At 35.2% G+C, this 23,069-nt stretch overlaps 1 protein-coding gene across 4 annotated transcripts in view; it reads left to right on the forward strand.

Moving 5' to 3' along the window:
- The window catches only part of CEP112 (centrosomal protein 112), a 336,631-nt gene that overhangs the window by 72,068 nt on the left and 241,494 nt on the right, over positions 1 to 23,069 (forward strand). For all 4 annotated transcript variants that reach the window (XM_088802335.1, XM_088802333.1, XM_088802332.1 and 1 more), the window contains 5 exons: positions 9,133 to 9,287; positions 9,607 to 9,736; positions 10,571 to 10,663; positions 11,876 to 11,935; positions 19,206 to 19,285. In XM_088802335.1, the coding sequence (XP_088658461.1) occupies positions 9,133 to 9,287; positions 9,607 to 9,736; positions 10,571 to 10,663; positions 11,876 to 11,935; positions 19,206 to 19,285 (518 nt within the window). The remainder of the gene's footprint in view (positions 1 to 9,132; positions 9,288 to 9,606; positions 9,737 to 10,570; positions 10,664 to 11,875; positions 11,936 to 19,205; positions 19,286 to 23,069) is intronic.

Raw genomic sequence — 23,069 nt, forward strand, 5'->3', positions numbered from 1 at the left:
GGAGAAAGGAGTAGTGTGACCACCCTAACTCACGTGTTCTTAGTAGATTCATGTTGACTGAAGGACCAGACACAGGTATCACAGGGGTAAACCCTGGAAGTTCCCTTCCTGTGAGGACACAGGAGGAGACAGCACAGCACACTGCGGAGAGACCAGGAACTTGCCCGAACATGGAGGATCCCCTAAGGCACCTCCTCAGAGAGCTCCTAGTTGCAGAGGACAGGCCTGAGGGAGTGAATGTCTTCAGCTTTTTAGAAGCTCAGCTGACTTCTGAAAATACATAAGCCCGGAACCAGGAGGCAGTGGGCCTGTGGACCAGCGCTGTTCACATCTGAAGCAGGCGCAGCTCGTCAGACACGATGACCTCATAGAATGGTAGGGCCTTGCATCCGAGGCATGGAGTCAGTCGTCATTTACCACTCAGCCCACCCAGCCCAGTCTGGCCTGGTCCAAGAACCTCCTTGAATTTAAAGCTGTGGAATTTGAACAAGAATCATCCATCCAGGCATATCTGAGAGACACCTAGATCAGTGTCATGCAGGGTGTCATGCGCGGTCTCTGGTCCCGCTCCCCGCAAAAGAACACAGGATATGGTGAGGCCAAAAAGGAACACCCACGGAGCCATAGATAGAGCAGTCATACCACTGTATTCTCGCTGGTGGCATCCGCCTCTCTGCAATCTGCAACCCAAATCCGCCCTTGCTCGCCCCCATTTTCTGCTAGTGTAGCCATAGCAGTTATATTAGTGGCCAATGGCTCACTGGTTACAGCTGACGGCCAACTAGCCACAGCTGATGGCCATCCAATCACAGTTGATGGCCATTTACTACCTGAGTGAGCACCTTTCCACGTGAGGCCGAGAGCCTGGAAACTGCACTCCTGGCTCTGTCCCCACAACCAGATTTCTGGTCTATCTCACAGGGTTAAAAAAAATGGGAAGCAAGATCCACAGTGATTTGTATCTGTTTGGTTCTATGTGGAGGACAAACTGTAGGGGGGAGGAGTGGGAGCAGGGAGACCAATCAGAAGGCTGCTGTAGTAGGTCATGCAGGAGAGCTGGGCGGCCTGGACGTGGGTATCAGTCCAGAGGTGAGAACTGGCAATTCAGTGAGACAGAGAAGGCTGAAGGTAGTATCGGGTTTACAGGGGAAATATATCAAGAATTTATTTTCTAGATAATAGCATAATGATACTCAAAGTCATGAACAAAACCGAAATTTATATGGGAAATAAATTTTTGTCATCTCAACATCTGATATTTTCGCAAATGTGAATTGAATATATTAAGTAATTTTAAAGTTGAAATTTGTGAAACATTGATTGCCTAAAATGTTTAATGCATTGTTATGTATTATTAATTAAATGTTATGAAGAGAGCAATGTCTTTCACAGTGGAATCTTTAATTTTTATAAATTTGGGATGTAAAGAAAAGTGATACTTTGGAGCCAAGAGGTCACTGTCAGAAAAACTTCATTCTATTTTTAATGAAAGTTGAATTTCAAAATTAGCATTCAGACCTTGTCATTAGATAACAGTAAATATAAAGAAAAATGGACAGAGTCTGTCACCAGGATTGAATTTAAGAATCATCAAAACTAGACAGATCTTGCTGAGCAGCTCCTGACTTAATAATTAAACAAGGTAGAGTTCAAGGCAAGGCTTAAGATGAAAGACGAGACTGTCACTGAGAATTACTTTGCCTGTTGTGTTGTTCTTTCAGGCTTTTCCCTTCTTTTGTTGAATCTTGTTTCAGTGCCATTTGTTGTAAGCAGATACTGGTACAGATGATTAGATTGGTGTCTTTTGGTAATGGCAGGGATTTTCTTGTGTGAAACTCATAGTTAAAACATGTAAACACTGGATTTTAAAAACAATGTTAGAACTTATAAATATGAAAATTATAGAAAATTATTAGATGCTTGGGGGAAGTAAAGGCTGTAAAATATAGGGCTCTATCCATATCAGGGTCTAGATACACTAAAGTCTGTGGATGGCTTTATTGAAATTTTAGGCTTTATTAGTGGGGTTCTTTGTGGTTTTCTGTACCATGGATCCTGCTGGCAATTTTGTGAAGTCTATGCAGTCCTCAGATAATGTTTTTAAATTTAATATAATATCTAAAATTACAAAGAAAAGAAATTTTATTGGTTAAACTTGTCAAAACATTAATAAATCAAAGTCCTGATAAAGGAATATATATGTTTCTAAATGAATGCAATAAATATCAAAATTTAGCAGTGGGCCTAATAACTAATGTAATTTATGAATAATGATGAGAGTAAACAATATTTAGTGATTATGGAACACCATAAATGGGCTATAAAAATAGCTGTGATTTCTGTTAGTCATGGTTTTTGCTAATCCTACCTTGGTTTGTTGTTCATAATTGAAAGGAAATGCTGGAAGTCAGGGGAGTAAAAATAAAGAGAGCTCTTGTTTTCCATTCAAACTCCCTGACACTCTGAATTCTATTCATGGACCTGTATTGAGGTGAAGAGCCCCAATTTTAATGAGTTTCGAAAAGCCTTAGGTGCCTGAAATACTTTGTTAGCTGTTATTAACTATAACTGTAAGTAGTGGCGTGCAATAATCCATAAAGCAGCTTAGTTACTCGCTGAGATAGCTAGGATTTGTCATGTTATAGTTGCCACTAGCGTTTATTCTGCCAAACTCACGATTATAAAGAAGCAACTCCCAAATAGCACCAGTTCATCATTTTGAATGAGATGACCATTTGAAAAAAGAGACTTTATTCTTTAAAATAGTTTTAGATTTGCAGAAAGTTTGAAAAGATAGTACAGAGAATTCCCATATACTTCACACCCAATTTCCCCTCTCAGAAACGTCTTGCATTATTTCTGTATACTTGTTACAATAGATGCATGAAGATTGAGACATGATTATTAATTGAAGTCCATAGTTTATTCAGCTTCCTTTAGTTTTTACCGAGTGTCTTTTCTCCTTTTTTCTCCAGGATCTCGTCCGGGATACAACATTACATTTAGTTGTCGTGTGTCCTTAGGCTCGTCTTGGATGTCACAGTTTCTCAGATTTACCTTGTTTTTCATGACCTTGACAGTTTTGAAGGATTCTGGCCAGGCCTGTTGTAGAAGTCTCCTCTATTAGATTTTGTCTCATGTTTTTCTCACGATTAGACTGGGGTTAAGGCAGTCAGATCACAAAAGGAAAGTGCTATTCTCATCACATCACATCAACAGTACAAACTACTAATGACTCAACACTGTTGATATTAACCTTGATCACCTGACTGAAGTAGTATGTGTGTTAGCTTTTCCACAGTAAAGTTACTCCCCACTTTCCCCTGTCCCCTCTGGAAGAAAGTTACAGCTCATGCTTAAGAAGTGGGGAGTTACACTTTCCATGCGTGAGGGTGGAGTTCCTACTTATATTGTTTGGAGGTTTTCTACATGGGAGATTTGCCTCTTCTCCCTCGTTTAGTAATTTATTCAATCATTTATTTATATCAGTATGGACACATGGATATTTTTTATTTTATACTCTGGGTTATAATCCAATACTACTTTATTTTGCTGCTCAGATTGTTTTCGCTTTGGCTATTGGGAGCTTTTTCAGTGGGCTCCTGTACGCCTTTGACATACCCCCCCAGCAATGTGGATTATATGGAGAACGATATTAGAAACCAAGGTCTGTGTGCTAGGTGTGTATGCTCATTACTGCTGGTGTGTCACTTCTTTTATGCCTTCTCACCTGACAAAGCAGGGACGTACATTTGTATTATAACGTGTGTATATATGCATAGCTATAAACATTTCTATATGTAACCATCTGTGTCTATATTAAGCTAAACATAATTTCTTACTGAACTCTAATCCATTGCTGCATGGATTATTCTAGCCGCTTTCCCTTGCGTATCTGTAAATTCTCAATCCAACAGTGGAAACTTGGCTTCCATCATCTTCCATCCACTTACTTAATTGTTCAATACCAGTATCCATGTATACCTGTATCGTAGTTGTTAACGCACACCTCCATGGGAACCAACTTTGTCAACTAGAGGACAGTGTTTAGGTGCAGTTCCTTTTGCCTTTCGTCTTAGAGATTCCACTCATTTCAAAATTGCGTAGGTCATCACATTCCTCCCCACCCCCACTCCACCATCCCATCCCCTCAATAAGATTTTATCATGTATTTGTAATATAAATAGATTTTCTTGTCACAGTCTGCATTTCTTGCTGGGATTCCCCCCAACTTCTAAATGATTTTTTTTAATTTGCATAAAATTAGGTTCATTCTTCGTGTTTTAAAATTCCATGGGTTTTGACAAATGCATCTTGTCCTGTAATCCATCCTTATAGTATCACACCTAGTGTTTTCAATGTCCTAAAAATCACCCGAGTTTCACCCTGTTTATCCCCTGCCCCTCTCCCTAAAATTCCTGGCGACCACTGATCTTTTGTACTAACTGTACAGTTTTAGCTTTTCCAAAATATATATTTGGAATCATACAGTATGTAGCCTTTTCAGACTGGCTTCTTTCATTAAGCAATTATACATTTAAGGTTTCCCCATGTCTCCTGTGGCTTGCTGACTCATTTGTTTTTTATTGCTGAATAATATTCAACTATATAGATGTGCCATAGTTTGTTTATCCATTTACCTTCTGAAGAAGTACGTCTTGATTGTGTCCAGTTTTTGCAGTTATGAATAAAGCTGTTATAAACATTCACTTGTAGGTTTTTGCAGGGACATAGTTTCAAATCAGTTATGATTTAGCAATTTCACTGCAGGAAGTACAACCAAAAGAAATAAGTGCATACATGTACTATAAAACATGTATTAAAGTGTTCGTAGCGACATTATTTTTAACATCTAAACATGGAAAACAACCCATCAGTAAAATGGACAAATTATTTTAGGTATAGTGAATTTCACAGACATATAATATACATGACAAAGCTGGATCCCAAAGAGTAAATCTCTATGATTTCATTTATAGAAATTCAAAGGCAAAGGCAAATTTATAGAAAATTAACAAAAGGCAAAGTTAATTTTTTGTGATAGAAGTGCCAGTAGTGGCTACTTTGTGTAGAGGATGACTTCAGAGGAGCTGGTAATGTTTACAGATTGTAGTGACTTGTGGGTGTTTTCAATTTGTAAAAAATTATCAGAATATATACTCTGTTTCCCCAAAAATAAGACCTAGCCGGACAATCAACTCTAATGTATCTTTTCAAGCAAAAATTGATACAAGACCCAGTATTATATTATACTATATTGTATTATATTATTATATAAGACCGGGTCTTATATGATAGTAAAATAAGACTGGGTCTTATATTTTGCTCCAAAAGGTGCATTAGAGCTTATGGTCCGGCTAGGTCTTAGTTTTGGGGAAACACGGTACCTAAGATTTGTGCATCTTTTTGTATATATATTTCAAAAAGTTTATGAAATAAAATATATTGTTCCTTTTGCCATAGGGGTTAAACTTTGGATTCCAAATTGTTGCCGAATACTCACTCTTCCTAATTTTTGACTCCTAGAGAATTTCAAACAAAGTTTGCATGTAAAACTCCTACATTTCTCATTCTGTGTATTGGTTGTATAATTGAAGGCCCATTGCATAGTTTACAGTTTCCCAATACTTAGCTTGTTGAAAAGCAGGTCTATATTTCCTACCAAAATAAAATCCTTTACTAAACTTTCTCTTAATTCCCAGTGTGCTAGTTCTCTTGGCATATTAGATTTAGAACCTGGAAGATTTATGACTTTTGCTCCTTCTCATCTCCTTCATTTAGTATTTTACTTAATCATACACTTCTCTGAAAATTTTCTTGGACCTGCTCTCTTCCCTTCTGTTTCCACAGCTACCACTTGAGTTCAGGCCATTGTTGCCTCATTCTGGGCTCTTCCAGTAACCTGCCAGTTGCTCTCTCTGTCTCCTCTTGTTCCGTATCTCACCAATGTAATTGGTCCCATTTCCCCCTGATCAAAACTTGAATTATTAATCCAATGCCTATTATAACTACTGCTTACACCCCATGTCCCCTCAAGAACTCCGGTCTCGTCTTCCGAGCGCTGCCTCTAAGTTCCCGATGTGGGAAGACAGTGTGTGCCCCCGAGGTAATCTGTTTGTGATAAACTGTACAGTTACTTGTTCCTTCCTTGGTGCTGTTGCTCCATACCCCTGAACTCCCTCCCCTTCTACACTGTCTGTTACAGCCTGAAAATGTGATTCTCTATCTTTTTACCTCATTTTGAGACCTCCACTATTTTGTATCCCCGCAGTTCTTTGTATTCCATTAAAAAAAGATTATTCTGGCCAAATATTGTTGTTGTCCTTTAGGTATTTTGTGTACGCCTATGTCTTTAGGTTTTCCTTTGATGTTAGAAGTTTTAAATTTCTTTTTTTTTTTTTTTTTTTTTTTTTTTTTTGCGTTTTTTAAATTAAAGTTTATTGGGTGACAATTGTTAGTGAAGTTACATAAGTTACAGGTGTACAATTCTGTATTACATCATCTATATATCACACTGTGTGTTTACCACCTAGAGTCAGTTCTCCTTCCATCACCATGTTTGATCCCTTTTACCCTCATCTACCCCTCCCCTCCCCACTTACCCTCTGGCAACCACTAAACTATTATCTATGAGTTTTTGTTTCTTCATTTGTTTGCCTTGTTCCTTTGTTGTTTTCAGTTTTATGCACTTCTTTTGTACACCTTATGCCTACTTTATTTTGTGTAAGACACAATGAGGATTAAGAAAATACTTTAAAAATGAATAATACAAATAAAATAATAAAATAAGTAAATAATAAAATGAATAATGTCATCATATTTGCTTCTTGAATCAGAAAGTTGTATCAGATATATAAAAGTGTCTGTTTGATAAATATAGATCTTAATGCAGAGGCCCGTTGATGTGATGATATACATTAATCGATTTTCAAATGTTGAACCAGCTTTGTATACTGGGGGAGTGGGGCTGTTCTTTTTATTTCTGTTATTGATGAAGTAATTGGGAGTCTACTCTTCATACTTATATGATACTAGAGTAAGAATTGTTATTAAAAGGTGAAATAATCTTGTTGAATTAGAAAAATCATCCCCTGATAACATTCAGGATGGACAGTTTAATTTGTTTAAATGAGAGAAAGACTATGTATTAATATTGTTGCATGAGATTATTTAATCGTTAGTCACCATCATAGTGCTGATTTTATAAAAAAACAAAACAAGGAAAAGATTAAAGTTATTCAATGCAGTTTGAAATGCAAGAGCTAGAAGGTAATCATATACTATCCCAGTCACATTGCTACTACCTATTAGAGAGAGACAGAGAGAGAGAGAGAGAGAGAGAGATTTTGAGATTTTGAGATTTTGTTTTTAGAGCATTCAAGTTTTACATTTTAAAACTGATGTCTTAAAGGTTATTTTTGTCATATTTTAAAATTATAACTTTTGATTTAATTTAAGCTAATTATGGTATATATTTAAGAAATAATTGGGTAATGAGCCGTCTTTATTTTAATAGGATATTTAGGAGACATTTTGTGGTAATAGGTTATTTCTACAGCTCTGTTTCCCTAGCAGATTATATATTATGTTCACGAGTCTCATTTCTCTTGTAATGAGTGTTCTTAGTAAAGGGCCTGAGAAATGAATAAACTTTCAATATCCTGCCCTTTATTATCATAAATTATCCTAGCAAAACATTACAACCTGACAATTACAGAATTTAAAAAAAATCTTACTTTGGGTAGAGTTACCAACAACAATAATAATTTGGGAGGCAAAGAAAGAGACCTCAAGTATTCCAGTGTTACATTTTAGCTTTCTTATATAAACCTTGTTTCGAAATGATATGTCTGCCTGAGGTATTTGAGCAGATTCATTCTATGTTAATCCCATGAGCAGAAGATCATAGCCTTGGAGGCAATATAATGAAGTGAAGCAGGCTTGGGGTCAGTGACATCTTAGATCGAATTCTGTGGTGGCTGTTATCTTCTTCATTGAAAAATGTTGGTTGTCCATGAAGTTTTGGGTGTTTAAGTACAGAAGAATTTTACATATGTTCTCATTTAATTTGGTAAATTATTATAGCCATTGTTTTTGACATTCAAGATATTTTCTGTTATAGATTCTTTTGTGGTTTTGATTTATTGAATCTCTTAAAATTTTGATGTTTATTCCTTCATTTATATAACTAATAAAAATTTTTAGGGAGTAGGGCTGTCTTAATCTCCATACTGAACCTCTAGCTAGCTCACTCTTGAATTAATACCTGTGTTGTACTTTTGTTGACTTGGTTACTATTTCCCTAATCATAGGATCTTCCAGTTTAGATTTCTCTATCTGGTCCACTGAGGTATCAAGGGAAACTGTATAAAATAAATGCCTTTTACAAATTTTAGAAATTCATATATGTTCATTTTATCCTCTCATCTCCATTACTTACTAATTTATTTACCCTTTCAAAATAAATTGGGTTAATCTGTCAAAACCTTTTGTTAATGATGATTCTAATTGATCATGTTTGCTAATAATCCTTTTAACAATTCATTTGAGAACTATGGTAATTATTATCATCAAACTGGCTAGTCTTTGTCCAGTGAAATCTGCCTTCTTTCTCTTTTTGTAAATTAAAATTTTGTGTATTTTGAGACATTGGAATATTTCCAGTGATCAGTGACTGGTTCCTAAATGACTGGTTCAGTGATTTTATTGGCAAGTATTTTCAGTATAATTTATAGGATAATTGACTTGTGTGTGGTTAGGTATGGTCTTTTCAAATGCCAGGACCTCTCTATTTCTCTGCTTCCATCACCTCACTACAAGATCCTTCTGACTTACAGGCACCGGGTTTTCCTCACCCCCATGTGAATACGATGGTCCTCTTTTACAGTAGAAAGCATTCTTTTTTTTTTTTTTAAAGGATAATTTAGAGATTGGTTTAATTTTTATTACTATGGTTTATGATGTATTTGTTTTTTATATTCTCATCTCTAATACAGTATATATATATATATATATATATATATATATATATATTTTTTTTTTTTTTTTTTTTTTTTTTTTTCAGGCTACTTAGTGATACTGAGTGTTACAAAGTCAGTCAGAGGCTATTTTAACCATGACCTATTCTTTTAGAACAAGATGGTCAAAGAACTGGAGTCCCGTGTCCAACAGCTGACTGGAGAAGCAGAGAACAGTAATTTACAGAAGCAGAAATTAATGCAAGAAAAATTGGAACTTGAGAGATGTTACCAGATAACGTGTAGTGAATTACAAGAAGTAAAGGCAAGGTATTGTCTGAAGTCAGATATCGCTCAGGTGTGGCTATAGAATACTGATATTAACTTTGTAAAATATCTGCCAACATTAATCACACCTTGTGCATTAATTAACCTTGGGAGGCTTCCAACATAAATACTGCCATTTGTTTATTTTTTAAATCCCATTTAAAAGAAGTACAATGTTTTAAAAAAAGTTGATAAAAATGTAGATGCTTATTTGATATATTGAAAGATAATGCATTTGGATTTAGTTGACAAAAAAATTCCATTCTAAGGATTGATTCTAAATATACTGGACATATAGTTTATTCTCTTACTATGCTTTTAGGCGCAATACACTACAGAAAGAGAAAGATCGTCTTATAAATGATTATGAGCAAAACATGAAACTGCTACAAACCAAATACGATGCTGATATGAACCTTCTGAAACAGGAACATGCTCTTTCAGCTTCTAAGGTATATGCTGGTAGATATGTCCATACAAAGTAGTTATTTACTTTACTCAGCTTGTAGCCATGGAGACCCATGGAGAAGCTATTTAGCATCGGCAATTAGTGTTTCCTTTGCTTTATCCTTCAAATAACTGAAATCATTTTATTGGCATTTAAAATACTTAAAGTGATAAATGTCTAATATATAGCATAACATAAATATTTAATTAACTGAATTCTGCAATAATAAGTTAACCCTTTTAAGTACCACAGTTTTTAAAGGAGGAAACATAAAAATCTGAAATGTTCACTTGTGTTAATAATACATTTTTAGTGTAACTATACACACTATTATTATTATTATTATTATTATTATTATTATTATTATTTTGAAATCTTGGTTATGTTTTAGTTTTCCTATAGCTGTATACACATATGTGAGCCCGTAGACGCTCCACTGGTACCCACACACTTTGTGTCTGAGGATTGACATTTTCTGCAAAGAGAATTCTATAGCTACTATTCTAAGGTGGTCAATTACGTGATATTTCATGAATTAAACATTCCAGTGGATTTGGTTTTAAAATTAAAATTTAAAAAGCTTTTTGTAAACTTACTATTTTTACATTAGTATTATATTTACATAACTTTAAATATTGTACAGAATTTCATTTATATTTTTACTTTGAAAGATTGTTTTACTTAAAAAAAATTTTTTTTTCCCATTCAGATTACAGATCTTTTTAATTTTGATTGAACCTTAAGGGGGAAAAAAGGTAAACTTATTCAACCAGAAGTTGTAGGATGGTACAAAAATCAATATTCTGTTTTATTATTATTATTCTTAATATCCTTCTAGGCATCTGGTATGATGAAAGAATTAGAACAGAATATCTCTGAATTAAAACAACAATTACAGGAATCAGAACTGCAAAGAAAGCAACAACTAAATGTGAGTCTTGTATTTTTACACAGAACAATGGCTAAAACTCACCTTTCCTTTTCTTGATTTATATGTACAAATAAGAGTTAAAAAAAACCCTTAGAAATGTAAGTAGCCATTTCTGATTCTTTTATTGCATTGTATCATTTTTCATCATATTTACTTTGCTTCTTTTAATGAAAGTAGATTCTAATGAGATATAGAAAATAAATACTAATTTAAATTTTAATACTTTCTTTTTTGAGATTAATTTTAAAAGTAAACCTTATTTAAATATATTATTTTATTTTTAATTAATTTATTTTTAGACATATAATTGACATACTATCCTATTCAGATGTACATCATAGTGATTTTATATATATATATATATATATATATATATATATATATACACACACACATTAGGAAATGATCCCTACAATAAGTCTAGTTACCATCTGTTGCCAACCATACAAAGTTATTGCAATATTATTGAACATATTCCCTATGCTGTACATTATATCATCCCCATTACTTATTTATTTTATAACTAGAAGTTTGTAGTACCTCCTAATCTCCTTCATCTATTTCACCCACCCTCAACTTCTTCCCCCTCTGGTAACCGCCAATTTATTTTCCGTATCTGAGTCTTTCTGTTTTGTTTTCTTTGTTTATTTGTTTTGTTTTTTAGATTCTGCATATCAGTGAAATCAGATGGTATTTGTCTTTCTCTGACCAACTTCACTTAGCATAATACCTTGTAGGTGCTAAGAATAATTTTCTCCCTTTAAATTATCTGCCAGTCTTCATAATTTCTCTCTCTCTCTCTCTCTCTCTCTCTCTCTCTCTCTCTCTCTTTCTCACATCTTTCAGCTCTCTCCTTTTCCCTCATGGTCAAAAAGTACCACAGACGGGTATTTGATACAACTTCAAGTTCGTTATTTCCATATTGATTCAGTTGGTCATTTTTAAGTAATCTCCTAATCCTAAGGGTCAGAAAGTTTCTCTTCACTGTAAAGTACCTACTTTTGAGAGTAGTAACATCTTCATATAACTAAGGTTTTATGGCTTCTAAAATAAAGCTAATTATGTTTCTATTTGTAGAGGTTGGGTGTTCTTACTAGTATGCAAAACTTAAAGTTTGTCGTCAAGGAGATTGATTTATTTCATTTGATTACTAATGTATTGACTCTAGTAGCAATTTTACGTGTAACAAAAATAAATATTTATCATTCACAGGATCAAGAAAGTAAGTTTCAAATGGAGAAAAGTCATTTAAAACGCACCTATGAAAAAAAGGTAATATATTTTGTGGGACTCTATAATACATTTTAAATAGCAAATGAGGCAGTTAAGAATGAGTATTGATTCTAGCCATTTTTATAAGTAAAACCATGGATTCTAGCCATTAAAGAATAATTTATTTTTAAGTTTATTTCAGCTAACCACTAATCAAATTTTGCTTTTTTATTTTTATATTTGTAAACAGCTTCTTCAGTTCTATTTTTAATTATATCAACATTAAAACACCACTCGTATGTTATGTTTAATGAGCAAAGAGTATATATGTTAACCTCTCATAATAACACTATGAAATTCTTTCTACCAGTTTAAAAACATGATACAATTGATGGAAGTTATTTTGTATTCTGTTGTATCATGTGTGTAATAAGAACTCTAAATATTTAACCAAGAAGATAAAACAATGAAAGAGTTGTCTACTAAAAAATTGATTAATAATTGTTTCTTGTCACTTAGAATAGTGAATATTTCTACTGACATAAGCTGTATTCCTGTTCTCAGTAATAACTGGGGGTTCATGGACACACTGTTCACACCACCTCCTCTGGCTGTACTTTTTAGATCATTGTTCATTCTTTGGGCAGATATCTGTGATCAAGTGTAGCATTCTATACGTTTGTAACGTTTAAACTTCAGTTTTGAATTTCTTGTTTGCTATATCACATAGAAAGTAACAGAGTAGTTGAAATAGCAGATTTTTGTTGCTTCTTTTGTAATTACTTCCTATTCTAACATTTGCCAAATTAATCCATTTGTAAAATATACACATAACAAAAAATGCAAAAAAGGTTAACACTTCAACTAATTACAAATACATGCAAACTGAAATGAAACAGGTTTTATAGCACAAAATTCTTAAAAAACTGTAATCATATCTTATCTATCCATTGAGCCCCTCAGCAGATATTCGTTAAATGCTTTCATGGGGCAAAGTACCATTCTAGGTACTGGGATTGGGGAGAGGGGAGAGGATGAATTAGACATGGTAGATTCTGCTCTCCAGGATTTAGTATCTGGGAAGAAGAATGTTTCTGTCATTTGGAAAAGTGAGTATTTCTACTGACATGTATTGATCTGAATATGTACTCTTTAAAATTACAATAAATTTTCTTGTTGCTAAAGCTTATTTTTTGTTTTTGCTGCAATTTGAATACAGCTCAATGCAAGATTTTAAATATATGTTGTCTACAAAATGATATCTGAACAAGAGAGGGAAATATTGCTCTTACTAAGCTAAAGAATTTTTTTCAGTTTCTACTGTTGAGCCAAGTAGCTTCATAAATATTTTATTTACCAAAAGAAGACCAGGCATTATGAGAAGCCGCGCTGCCCACCGTATAAGGGAGCCACATCCTCTGGGTGTACTTTTTAGTCCATTGTTCATTCTTTGGGCAGATAGCTGGCTTCCCGTCCATTAAGGAACACCTTCCTGGCCTCCCGCTCCCGGCCTTACGCGCTGAGGTCAGCCGTCTTCCTGAGCGATGATATCTGCGTACCTGTGAGACAGAGAGGGCTGGTAGCAGGGGAAAGGCATGCACTAGCTATTTTCAAAAGAATGTATTCCTAGTCCAAACTTCTTTAAGTCTTGCTGAGGACTGTTAGAGACAGTGATAGAGCTGGAAAGACAGTCTTTCTCCTTTTCTTGTTGTCTGTCTTACTCACTAGGTGAACTAAGGTTTGTGCATCAGCCCTTCTGCCTGAGGACACACACAAGACAAAGTGCTAGAGCTCAGTTCATCCTTATCCAGTAACCTTCCAGCCGTTCCTATTTTGTTTCACTTCAGGGAACTGACCTACCTCCTTTCTGTTAGGCGTCCTGACTACAGCTTTTCCCTTTCCATGAGGTATCAATTGGCCTAGCTTTTAATAATTTAACTAGTTAAAGTGTGTTAATTGTTTTCAGTGTAAATAAGACACGTTTAAAACAATAGCAACCTTTAAAAGAAAAATAAGCATATTTGTTCATATTGCATATGTTCTAGCATTATTTATATTGGAAGAAAGTGTTGCTCAGCATGTCCCTTTTGTTTTACAATTAATTCCATAATCTCCCCCTTTTAAATTGACATCTGTTCTTCTTTCTTTATTAAACCTGCTGTGATCTCAGTCCTTGAAGATTTGATGCCTTGTACCCCCCTCAGGGAATACCCTTTTTGACTGCTCAAAGAGCTGACATAAGTCTTCCATAGCCCTGGACTGTGTAACTGGATAGTGAAATGGGATGTGTAGGGCTTTTGTTTGTCAGGCAGCATTACAGGTGTGCACATTCAATAACTTTGGGTATAAAACTTAGTTCTGAATATCTGTTCAGGAGGAGGAAATACCATCTGAATGACATTATTTCCTCATGCCAATAAGCAAGCAGCATGAGAGAGTCTAACTTGTCTTTGAGGTAAGAGAAACAGCATCAGATGCTGTCCTAATTTAAGCACACACATTATCTAATGGTCTTTATTGATCTCTAGTGGCTATTGCCCGCTCTTAAGATCTTTGAACATCAAACAAATAATAGGTAGTAAAACTAAATGTCATTGTTTGATGAAGTGTCCTAATCTGTTAAATCAGGAAATGGTTAGGCTAAATGATTTTACTAGCAAGGAAACACCTGCCTCCTACAAATATAACCTATTGCTTGTTTTCCAAAAGGCACCAGAGAGTAAAAGATGGAGGTGTTTACCCACAGAAGTCCATGAGACAGATGTTAAACATGTATATTCAAAGACGTGCTTGAAATATCTACTTATAATAATTCTCATGTAACTGACAAATGAGAATAATAAAGTGTGACGGAGGTCAAAACCACTGAAAATAGTTATTCCAGTGCTTAACATTCATATATAATTCTTTTAATTAGGTTGACAACAATTGAAAATTTCCACAGCTTATGTATATTGTATTGTGTTTTCCAACTACCACTGGTGTGATTTTCTTTAGGAGGGCACATGCCTTGAGTGAAGTTTTAAAAACTGAATGTGTGCAGTGAAATGATTTGTGCAAGTCCTGCATTCAGGTCCCCCATTTTTTCCTACTCAAAAGTTGAGGTTAGAGCACTAAGACACAGAGTAGAGTTACCCAGCCAGTTGTGGGGCGTCAGCTCTTTGCTATGCCATATCTGCCACAGTTATCTGTTTCCTTAAATATCGCAGAATCCCTTCCTTATTTATGCAGGTACTCTTTTCTCGATTACTTAAATTCTTAGGATGAAAGGGAGTAAAATATACATTTAGTAATGTTCAATGATGGTGCATATAACTACTTGAATCTTACATTTAAAACTTATCTTTGACTCTGTTTTTTCCCCATTATTCATATTTGTTACTTAAATTATTAAAATTTAGTTTTGGTATTAACAATATATAGTGGGGAAAGAAAATTAGTTCAAGCCTCATTCCCCACTGCCATTAGAACATTAAAAAGGAAAGGTTGACAATAGCATTGTTTCTATTACCCACAACAATCTGAAATATAGGCAAAAACTAGAAATACAATCCAAAGGCGCTTATGTATACAATACAAATATGTTCAATTAAGAACAAACACACAAACAAATCCATAACAGTATTTACTGACTATTCTAGTGTGGTCAGGTACTGTGTTGGATGCTGAGGGTATAAAAATAAATGAGAAACTGCTTCGAGCTTTTAAGGACCCCCAGCTCCAAAGTCTGTGCATTGACACATGCATAACTCAGAGGGAGGTCTCATTCTCCGCTCAGACAGTCCCATTACTGCATTAGAAATGGCCCTAATAGTTTTAGAAGCATAAATTATTAGCTTGAAGTGCTTGAGTAAGCACACTGACCAAGCATCAGCAAGTGGCAGCTGAAAACTTGACAGAGGTTAAGAGTGAATCGTGAGTGATACACAGCACTTAACAAAACTCGACATTCTTAGCAATTTTCAGAAAGGGCAAACAGTCCATCTAAGGGAATTACTGTATTATGGCATACTGTGATTTTGGATGTTCATAATGACCTTGAGTTTTCAAGAAAATGTTTGTGAATAGAGTATTTACTGTAAGAAGGTAATTTTGTTAATTTTTAAACAGTTGTTGAGCGTTTATTATGTCACCAATACTGTTCTAAGAGCTTTCCATGGAGTAAGTTATTAACTCAGCCCCAGGTTTTTGATGTGCTCACTCTTCACGCCATTTTTTGGAGGAGACAGCTGAGGCACTAAGTGTTAATGCAGTCTGACTCCGGAGCTTACACTCATAAACGCCATGTAATTTTTGATAGGTTTTTCTCAAAAAATGGCTAATTTTTTGAAGTTTTTACTTAAAGGGGTAAATCTCAATTATGCTTTCATGCAGAGAGTTCTGAGTCCCAGAAAAAAAAAGAAATTGAGCAGGAAATACAGGGGAAACCCCTGGTCGCACAGCACTTTGGAGGCAGGGTCCCAGTATGTAAAATACTGTGGACTCGTGAGTCACTCTGATAGTGGCTCCTTGTTCGTTTTCCATGTCCGTAATGTATTGACGACCAGAGAAGTCGGCCGTGGGTGTGGAGAAAAACGCCTCCTCAGTAGAAATCCCCAAACCCTCCTGGGGATTTCCTGGGAATTGAATTTTAGCAGCAGCTCTGGGGAGGAGACCACACTGGAAGACATGTAATAGAAGCAAGGTTATGCCCCCTGGATCTTTTGCCAAGCACCAAATCCAAACAGATAATACGCTGTCCAAGAATGAGCAGGAGAAAATAAGCACATGGGTCTGTGGAAAAATGATGAAGTGCAAAGGAATGAGAGCACTATAGAGCAGACTCAGAGAAAGGAGTTTCTTCTGAAAAGGTATTATTCCCAAAGAAAACATCAAGAAACTTATCATTAACGTACCAGAAAATATTATGTCTATGAAAGAGGAACCGATATCATAAGGAAAGAAGGATGAAGTGAAAATGGAGGTAATTGGCCTAGGAGGATTGTAAGGAACCTGAAATGCACTAGCAGATTTAAAATCCACGTAGAAGCTGGTTAGGAGTCGAACAGATGTTGTAAAGAATTAAATCAGGTGAAGAATTAAATCAGTGATATGAAGGACAAACGGTTACCTTTTGGACTGCAAAAGACAAGGGCAAAGAATAAAAACAATTGAGAAGGAGATAGATATTAAGGCAGGAAATAGAAACCCAGTGTGCAACAATTGAAATTCCTGAAGGGGGGACCCAGAGTAAATTAATGCAAAAATAATTAAACGATATGAGAAAACTTTTCTATAGGTCTGTGTGTGCAAATTTTAGAAGATCCACCCTGTATCAGATAAAAATCCATAAAAAGAGATTTAGCAACATTTGGTTTGCAATACAAAGAAAATGGTCTTATCCACTCCAGGGTGAGAGGAAAGCAAAGTCAGAGGTGACTTTAGACTTCATAGTTCAGATCTGAACGTCATAGAACAATACAGTCACATATGATCTATTTTTAGTCCACATGTTATGACTCAAGAATTGTACACACATTTTTCTTTGTGTGTGAAGGCAGCAGAATGACATTCTTGGATCTGCAAGTCTTCAGGGATATATCACTCAGACTGTCTTTTTGAAAGCAAAGTTACTGGATGTACTTGACTAAACCTAAGGAAAAGCAAAAAACCAAATCAAAACAAAACAACAAAAATACCGAAGAATAATGAAGGAGTTGTGGTGAATGCCCAAATTAACCAAACCAGTGATGACTGTAAATGTTTATTGTGCACATGATATAAAACAATGCACATGTCAGAAAAAAATTCTTAGAGAGAGAGAGGCGATGTAAAGTTAAAACTGTTCAAAACAACTATGTGGACCAACTACATGTAAAGTAAAGTAAATGTAGTGGCAAAAATTTGCAAGACAAGTTAGTTGCTCTTTCTGTTCCTAGTAAGGTGGGTATTTCTGAGGCATTTTATTTTACTATTTAAATATGGAAGAGAGGTTCCTATCTCCTAATTCTTCTGATAGTCCACCCTCCCCAGCATCCTGTATGTTTCTCTTTGTTTCTCATTTTTTTTCTTCCACTTTGGTGATCGCCATCATATCAGCCAGAAACCTTTTAACATTCTCATGGAAAATTTCCTCTCTACTCTCACTCCTTTCAATTTACATGTGGACATTTCATCTATCTGTCTGTCTGTCTGTCTGTCTGTCTGTCTGTCTGTCTGTCTGTCTGTCTATCTATCTATCTATCGTATTGTATTTTTATTTTTTTGAAACACCAGGGGAAAAATACAAAAGAATTATAAAAGGAAAAGGTCAAAGAACATAGGTGTTTTTAATTAACAAAGTCTCCATCCAAACTAACGTAAATAGCTAACTACAAGTATTTTTGGCTAGCACCCATGCAGTGTTTGAAAAGGTTTGTGTTGCATGCATGTGCGTGCGTGTGTGTGTGTGTGTTTTGTTGGTTTTGTTCTTGTCATCCCTCTCCCATCCCCTGTACCCAACAGTTGCACTTTCAGCCTCACCTGGGTTGCCAGCAGGTGTGTAGCTGGTATCCCCACGCCACGGAGTAACTTCAGTCTTCGTACCTACCAGTTAGTGCTGCACCCTCAGTTGCCGTGTATGGGGAACCATGACTGCTTGTTTTGATCCTCCTTTACCCTCCAGTTGGACCAGTTTCCTTTTCCTATTTTTGGATCCATATAAAGTCCACATTGGGTGTGCTTACCAGTATTTGCATATGAATAGTTTTCTGTGAAGCAAAATTTTTATTTGTTATTATTCATGCTGTGGTCCTGCCTACTCAAAGGATGCCATGTTTAGTTCAGGAAGCAGATACTCATGGTGGCAGTGGAGGGTCCTCCCAAACTTAGTAAATGTTTATAGGAATCATTCCCAACAGTGGAAGAGAGAAGACTATTTCATCATAACCTGTATGTGTTCGGGAATATAGACACATTATTTATTGTATTTTCCCGAATCTCATGAGATTCCTTTTTGGCTAAAATGTGATTTTTTTCAAAAATTTAAAAGTGATTGATCCCTTTTTGAATTTTTTACTTATCAGTTTACTTTACAGGGGATCCACAGGCAAGGAGATTTAAACAGTTCTTAACTTTGACCAGAAAATTGGTATTGCAAGTATAGTACTGAAATAAGTATATGATAAATGATGATGGTTAACTAAGTCTCTGTCTTGAAATATATATATATATATATATATATATATATATATATATATATATAATTTTATATTAAAATGACTTGAAATTGCTGTTTCATTGTTTGTGTTTCTGTTTTGAGTTTTAAACGTTACTTATCTTCTAGTAAATATTACATGTTTTGTCATGGCAGGTTCATGAATTGCAGAGTGAACTTGATAAAGAAAAAGAAGATGCTCAAAAGAAAATCCATAAATTTGAGGAAGCTTTAAAGTGAGTACAGTTGTAATACATTTAATTTAAAAAACACTTTTGTTCTTAATTGTGAGCCAAATTAAGTAGCTAGAACCTAAGCATCATATTTTAATTATAGCTTTGCTGTGGTTTAGTTTGAGTCAGTTTTCCATCATGAATCTCTATTTTCAGCATTTTATTACCAGCCAGTACATTTTTTTAAAAAAGGAAAAATTGGTTCAGCTGTTTTTAAGTGATAGGAATGTAAGAAAATAGGACTTCAAAGTTTCAGATGCTGTCTTCTTCTTAAATGAAAACATTTTTTTAAATGGTAAGATTTAGGTCTTAGAACATTTAGAAATTCCTCTGTAGATTTTTTTTGAGAAATGTGGGTAATGACATGTTCCAGCTATATTTGAAAATGGACTACTATACAGGCATTGTTTAAGTGAGGTGTTTCATGGTGTCATACTTAAACATACACGTTAAAGTGTTAGATTTTATTTGTCTTCTTCATTCATTTACTAAGTTGATTAGGCCCTACTTATTACTCAGTTTTATCTTACAATTTTTAAGTAGAAAACATTGATTTAGTCAATAAGTACTGAGTTCCCACCAGGTGTCAGGCAATGTGTATGTAGTCCCTTTCCAGAGGACCTTATCGTTTCGTTGGGAAAATATTCAAGCACTTTGGCAATTATACTACAGAGTGATAAAAACTTTAATGGCAGAAAGGTCAACAGGGTACCTGACCCAAGAACATGATTTAAGAAGGGAACCTTAGAGAGCTCAGTGTATCTAGCCAACTCCCAGAGATTCAGCTAATTCCATTTTCCTTGCTTCCCCAAACCTACAAACAAGAATACGTTACAGGAAGGCCTAAGAAGAACACACAGGATCAAACAAACTTAGTATCAGATCCTATCTGGGAAGATTTCATAATCATTCCCTGTCCCTCACTTCTTCTTAGTAAAATGTGTTGGCTGAATTGCTGAATAGAACATCGTGAAATAATGTATGTCCTATGGCATCACGGTCTCTCAAGTTTTTATCTACGCAAGGACTTACTGCTTAGTTGTTCACATTATCACATGTGAATTAGATGGAATCAGAAGAGAGCTATAATATTCATTAGACACTATGTCAAATAACTCCAACTTGAATAATGACAAGTTGCATTCTTGCTTTATGTATGCGATGCCCTCCCTTTATTCCTTATTAATTTGCTTTTCCTTTCTAAAATGTTAATTAACAACTTTCTTTATCTAATCAATTTACTGAACTTTTGTTTCTCTTTTGTTCTACTTTGTCTCTGTTCTTTTGTAATTTCTTTATACTTTTTTCATTGGTTTGTTGATTTGCACTTTATATCACTAAAGGAAGAGTAATCCTTTAAATAACAGTGAATCAACAAATATTTGTTGAGTACCTACTATATATATATATATATTTCTACTATATATATTTCTAATATATATATATATATATATATATATATATATATATATATATATATATATATATATATAATAGTGTCATACTAAAAGAAATAGAAGGCTTAGAAGGTATAGCTGAAGACATAATGCTGTTCTTAAAGATTTTATAGTTCAGATTAGACATTTGAAGTATTTCAAGTAGTAGATACTAAGTACTGGGAATCAGAAAGATTTTTTCCAGTGGGATATTGGAGTTTATTCTTCTAATGGTCACTGATAGATGATGAAAGAACCTTGAAACCACTGTAGTTCTCTACATACAACATAAGCACTAACTGAGCCAAGTAACACTCTCTAAGGGTTTAAAAGTCTTTACCAAAATATCAAGTTTTACTTGGAGTTATAAAAGCTATTTTAGATTTTAATAAAGTTCCCCTATAGGTCTGTTTCTCCCATTCCCTGTGTAGATGATGTCTTCATTTTGACTAAATGTCTGTATGATCCTAATAATATATAGCACCTGGTAGCGCAAGAGTCATCTGGTCTGAAAGCAGAGTAAGTTATCGTGCGGTCTGAACGTCCAAGTGAACAGCACAAGCTGGCTATTTTCCCAAAGGAAAATATTCTTGGGTGTGTATTTGGGGGGCGGGGGGATGCTACTGCTTTTGAATCTAAGAGTAGAGTTAGACTAAGTTGGTCCAAAGATAATCCCATTCTTCTAAAAGACAGCTATATGATATAGAAATTTGGCTTGATTTAAATTTTTTTTTCTTGAATATGTATATACACAAAGGTGAAAAATCTCACTTTTAGAATGTGGTGGTATTCATTTATTTAATCATTCTTTCATTCACTCCATAAGAGCTTATTTCTTCTCTGTGTGTTGAATCTGTAGTACAGGATATCAGACCATATAGCATTTGTCTTTCTCTGTCTGAATTACTTCACCTAGCATAATGCTCTCAAGGTCCGTTGATGTTGTCACAAATGGCAGCTTTCCTCATTTTTTATGGCTGAATAATATTCCATTATATATATGCATGCCACAACTTTTTTATCTATTCATCCATTAATGGACTGTTAGGTTGCTTCCATGTCTTTGCTGTTGTAAATAATGCTGCTGTGAGCATAGGGGTGTGGGTATCATTTTGAGTTAGTGTTTTTGTTTCTTTGGATTATGTTCCCAGAAGTAGAATTGCTAGATCACCATATTATATCATGTCATATCATATCATGTCATATCATATCATATATAATATCATATCATATATCATCTATTTTTAATTTTTTGAGGATCCTTCATACTGTTTTCCATAGTTCAGACATTGTTTCATTAAATAAGCTTCCTACTCCCTTCTCCCTGTCTTTTCCTTCTGAAATGGCAATAATTCATTGTATGCCTTTTCTTGATCCTGCAACATATCAGGCCAAATGCTGGCAGACTGTTTTTTGTTTTAACAAAAGTGGTGCTAAAGCTCAAGTTTGTGGTCTCTCCCCGGCCCTCAGACTTGGGCTGCTTTCTGCACGTTCTCACTAGCCATCTGCTAACAGTCATTCTCACAGCTGCCATTGGGAGCGCACACAGGGAGCTGACTACAGGGTGGGGGGTATGTGGGTAAGGTGCACAGAGTGCTGGGGTGGCTGTGGGCCTGGGGGGGTCTGTGGGTAGGGCATTCCCAGCGGTTCCTGGGCAGGCCTCTTGATGGAGTCCACAATGCAGTTGGTAGGATCTGTGTCCCCTTAAAGCCCTCCTGAGACTCCTGTGTGCCATCCCCGTAGCCTCTTCCCACCCCCTCATCATGCAGCTCAAGTTTCAGTGGTATGGATAGGGCAAGAGAGAAATGAGCTTCTTTTGCTCGACATTTAGGTTTGTGAGATATATTGTTACATATCATTATAGTTTATTCTCATTATAGTTTATTCATTCTCATTTGTTGAATAGTATTTCAAAGTGAACATATCACAGTGTGTTTATCCATCCTACTGTCAGTATCCATTTGGGCATTTTCTAGTTTTGCATTATTATTAATAGTGCTGTGATGAACATTCTTATTATGTTTCTTTTGGCAAACACATACACATTTCTGTTAGCTATGTACCTCCATTCAATTTTTAATTTGTACTAAGTGAGACACATGTGGGAAAGATAAGCCTTTAGACTGCTCAGTGGCATTATCAGAGAACCAGTTGAGGTGAGTGGGGATTCAAGTTGGTTAGGGACCAAAGGGAAGAAATATTACAGGCCTTTCCTCACTTTTACTCCACCCTGGTATGATTTTGAACCTCTAGTTCTGAGAACACAGTCATTATATCAACTTCATTTGTTTAGGAGGAGTTAAGACGTAAGTGATATGATTCATGGACCTTCTAGTTGGTGAATGGGTGAT

Source organism: Rhinolophus sinicus, chromosome 12 (assembly GCF_057876585.1).
Source record: "Rhinolophus sinicus isolate RSI-liver-muscle chromosome 12, RSI-T2T, whole genome shotgun sequence".
Classification (NCBI taxonomy): domain Eukaryota; kingdom Metazoa; phylum Chordata; class Mammalia; order Chiroptera; family Rhinolophidae; genus Rhinolophus; species Rhinolophus sinicus.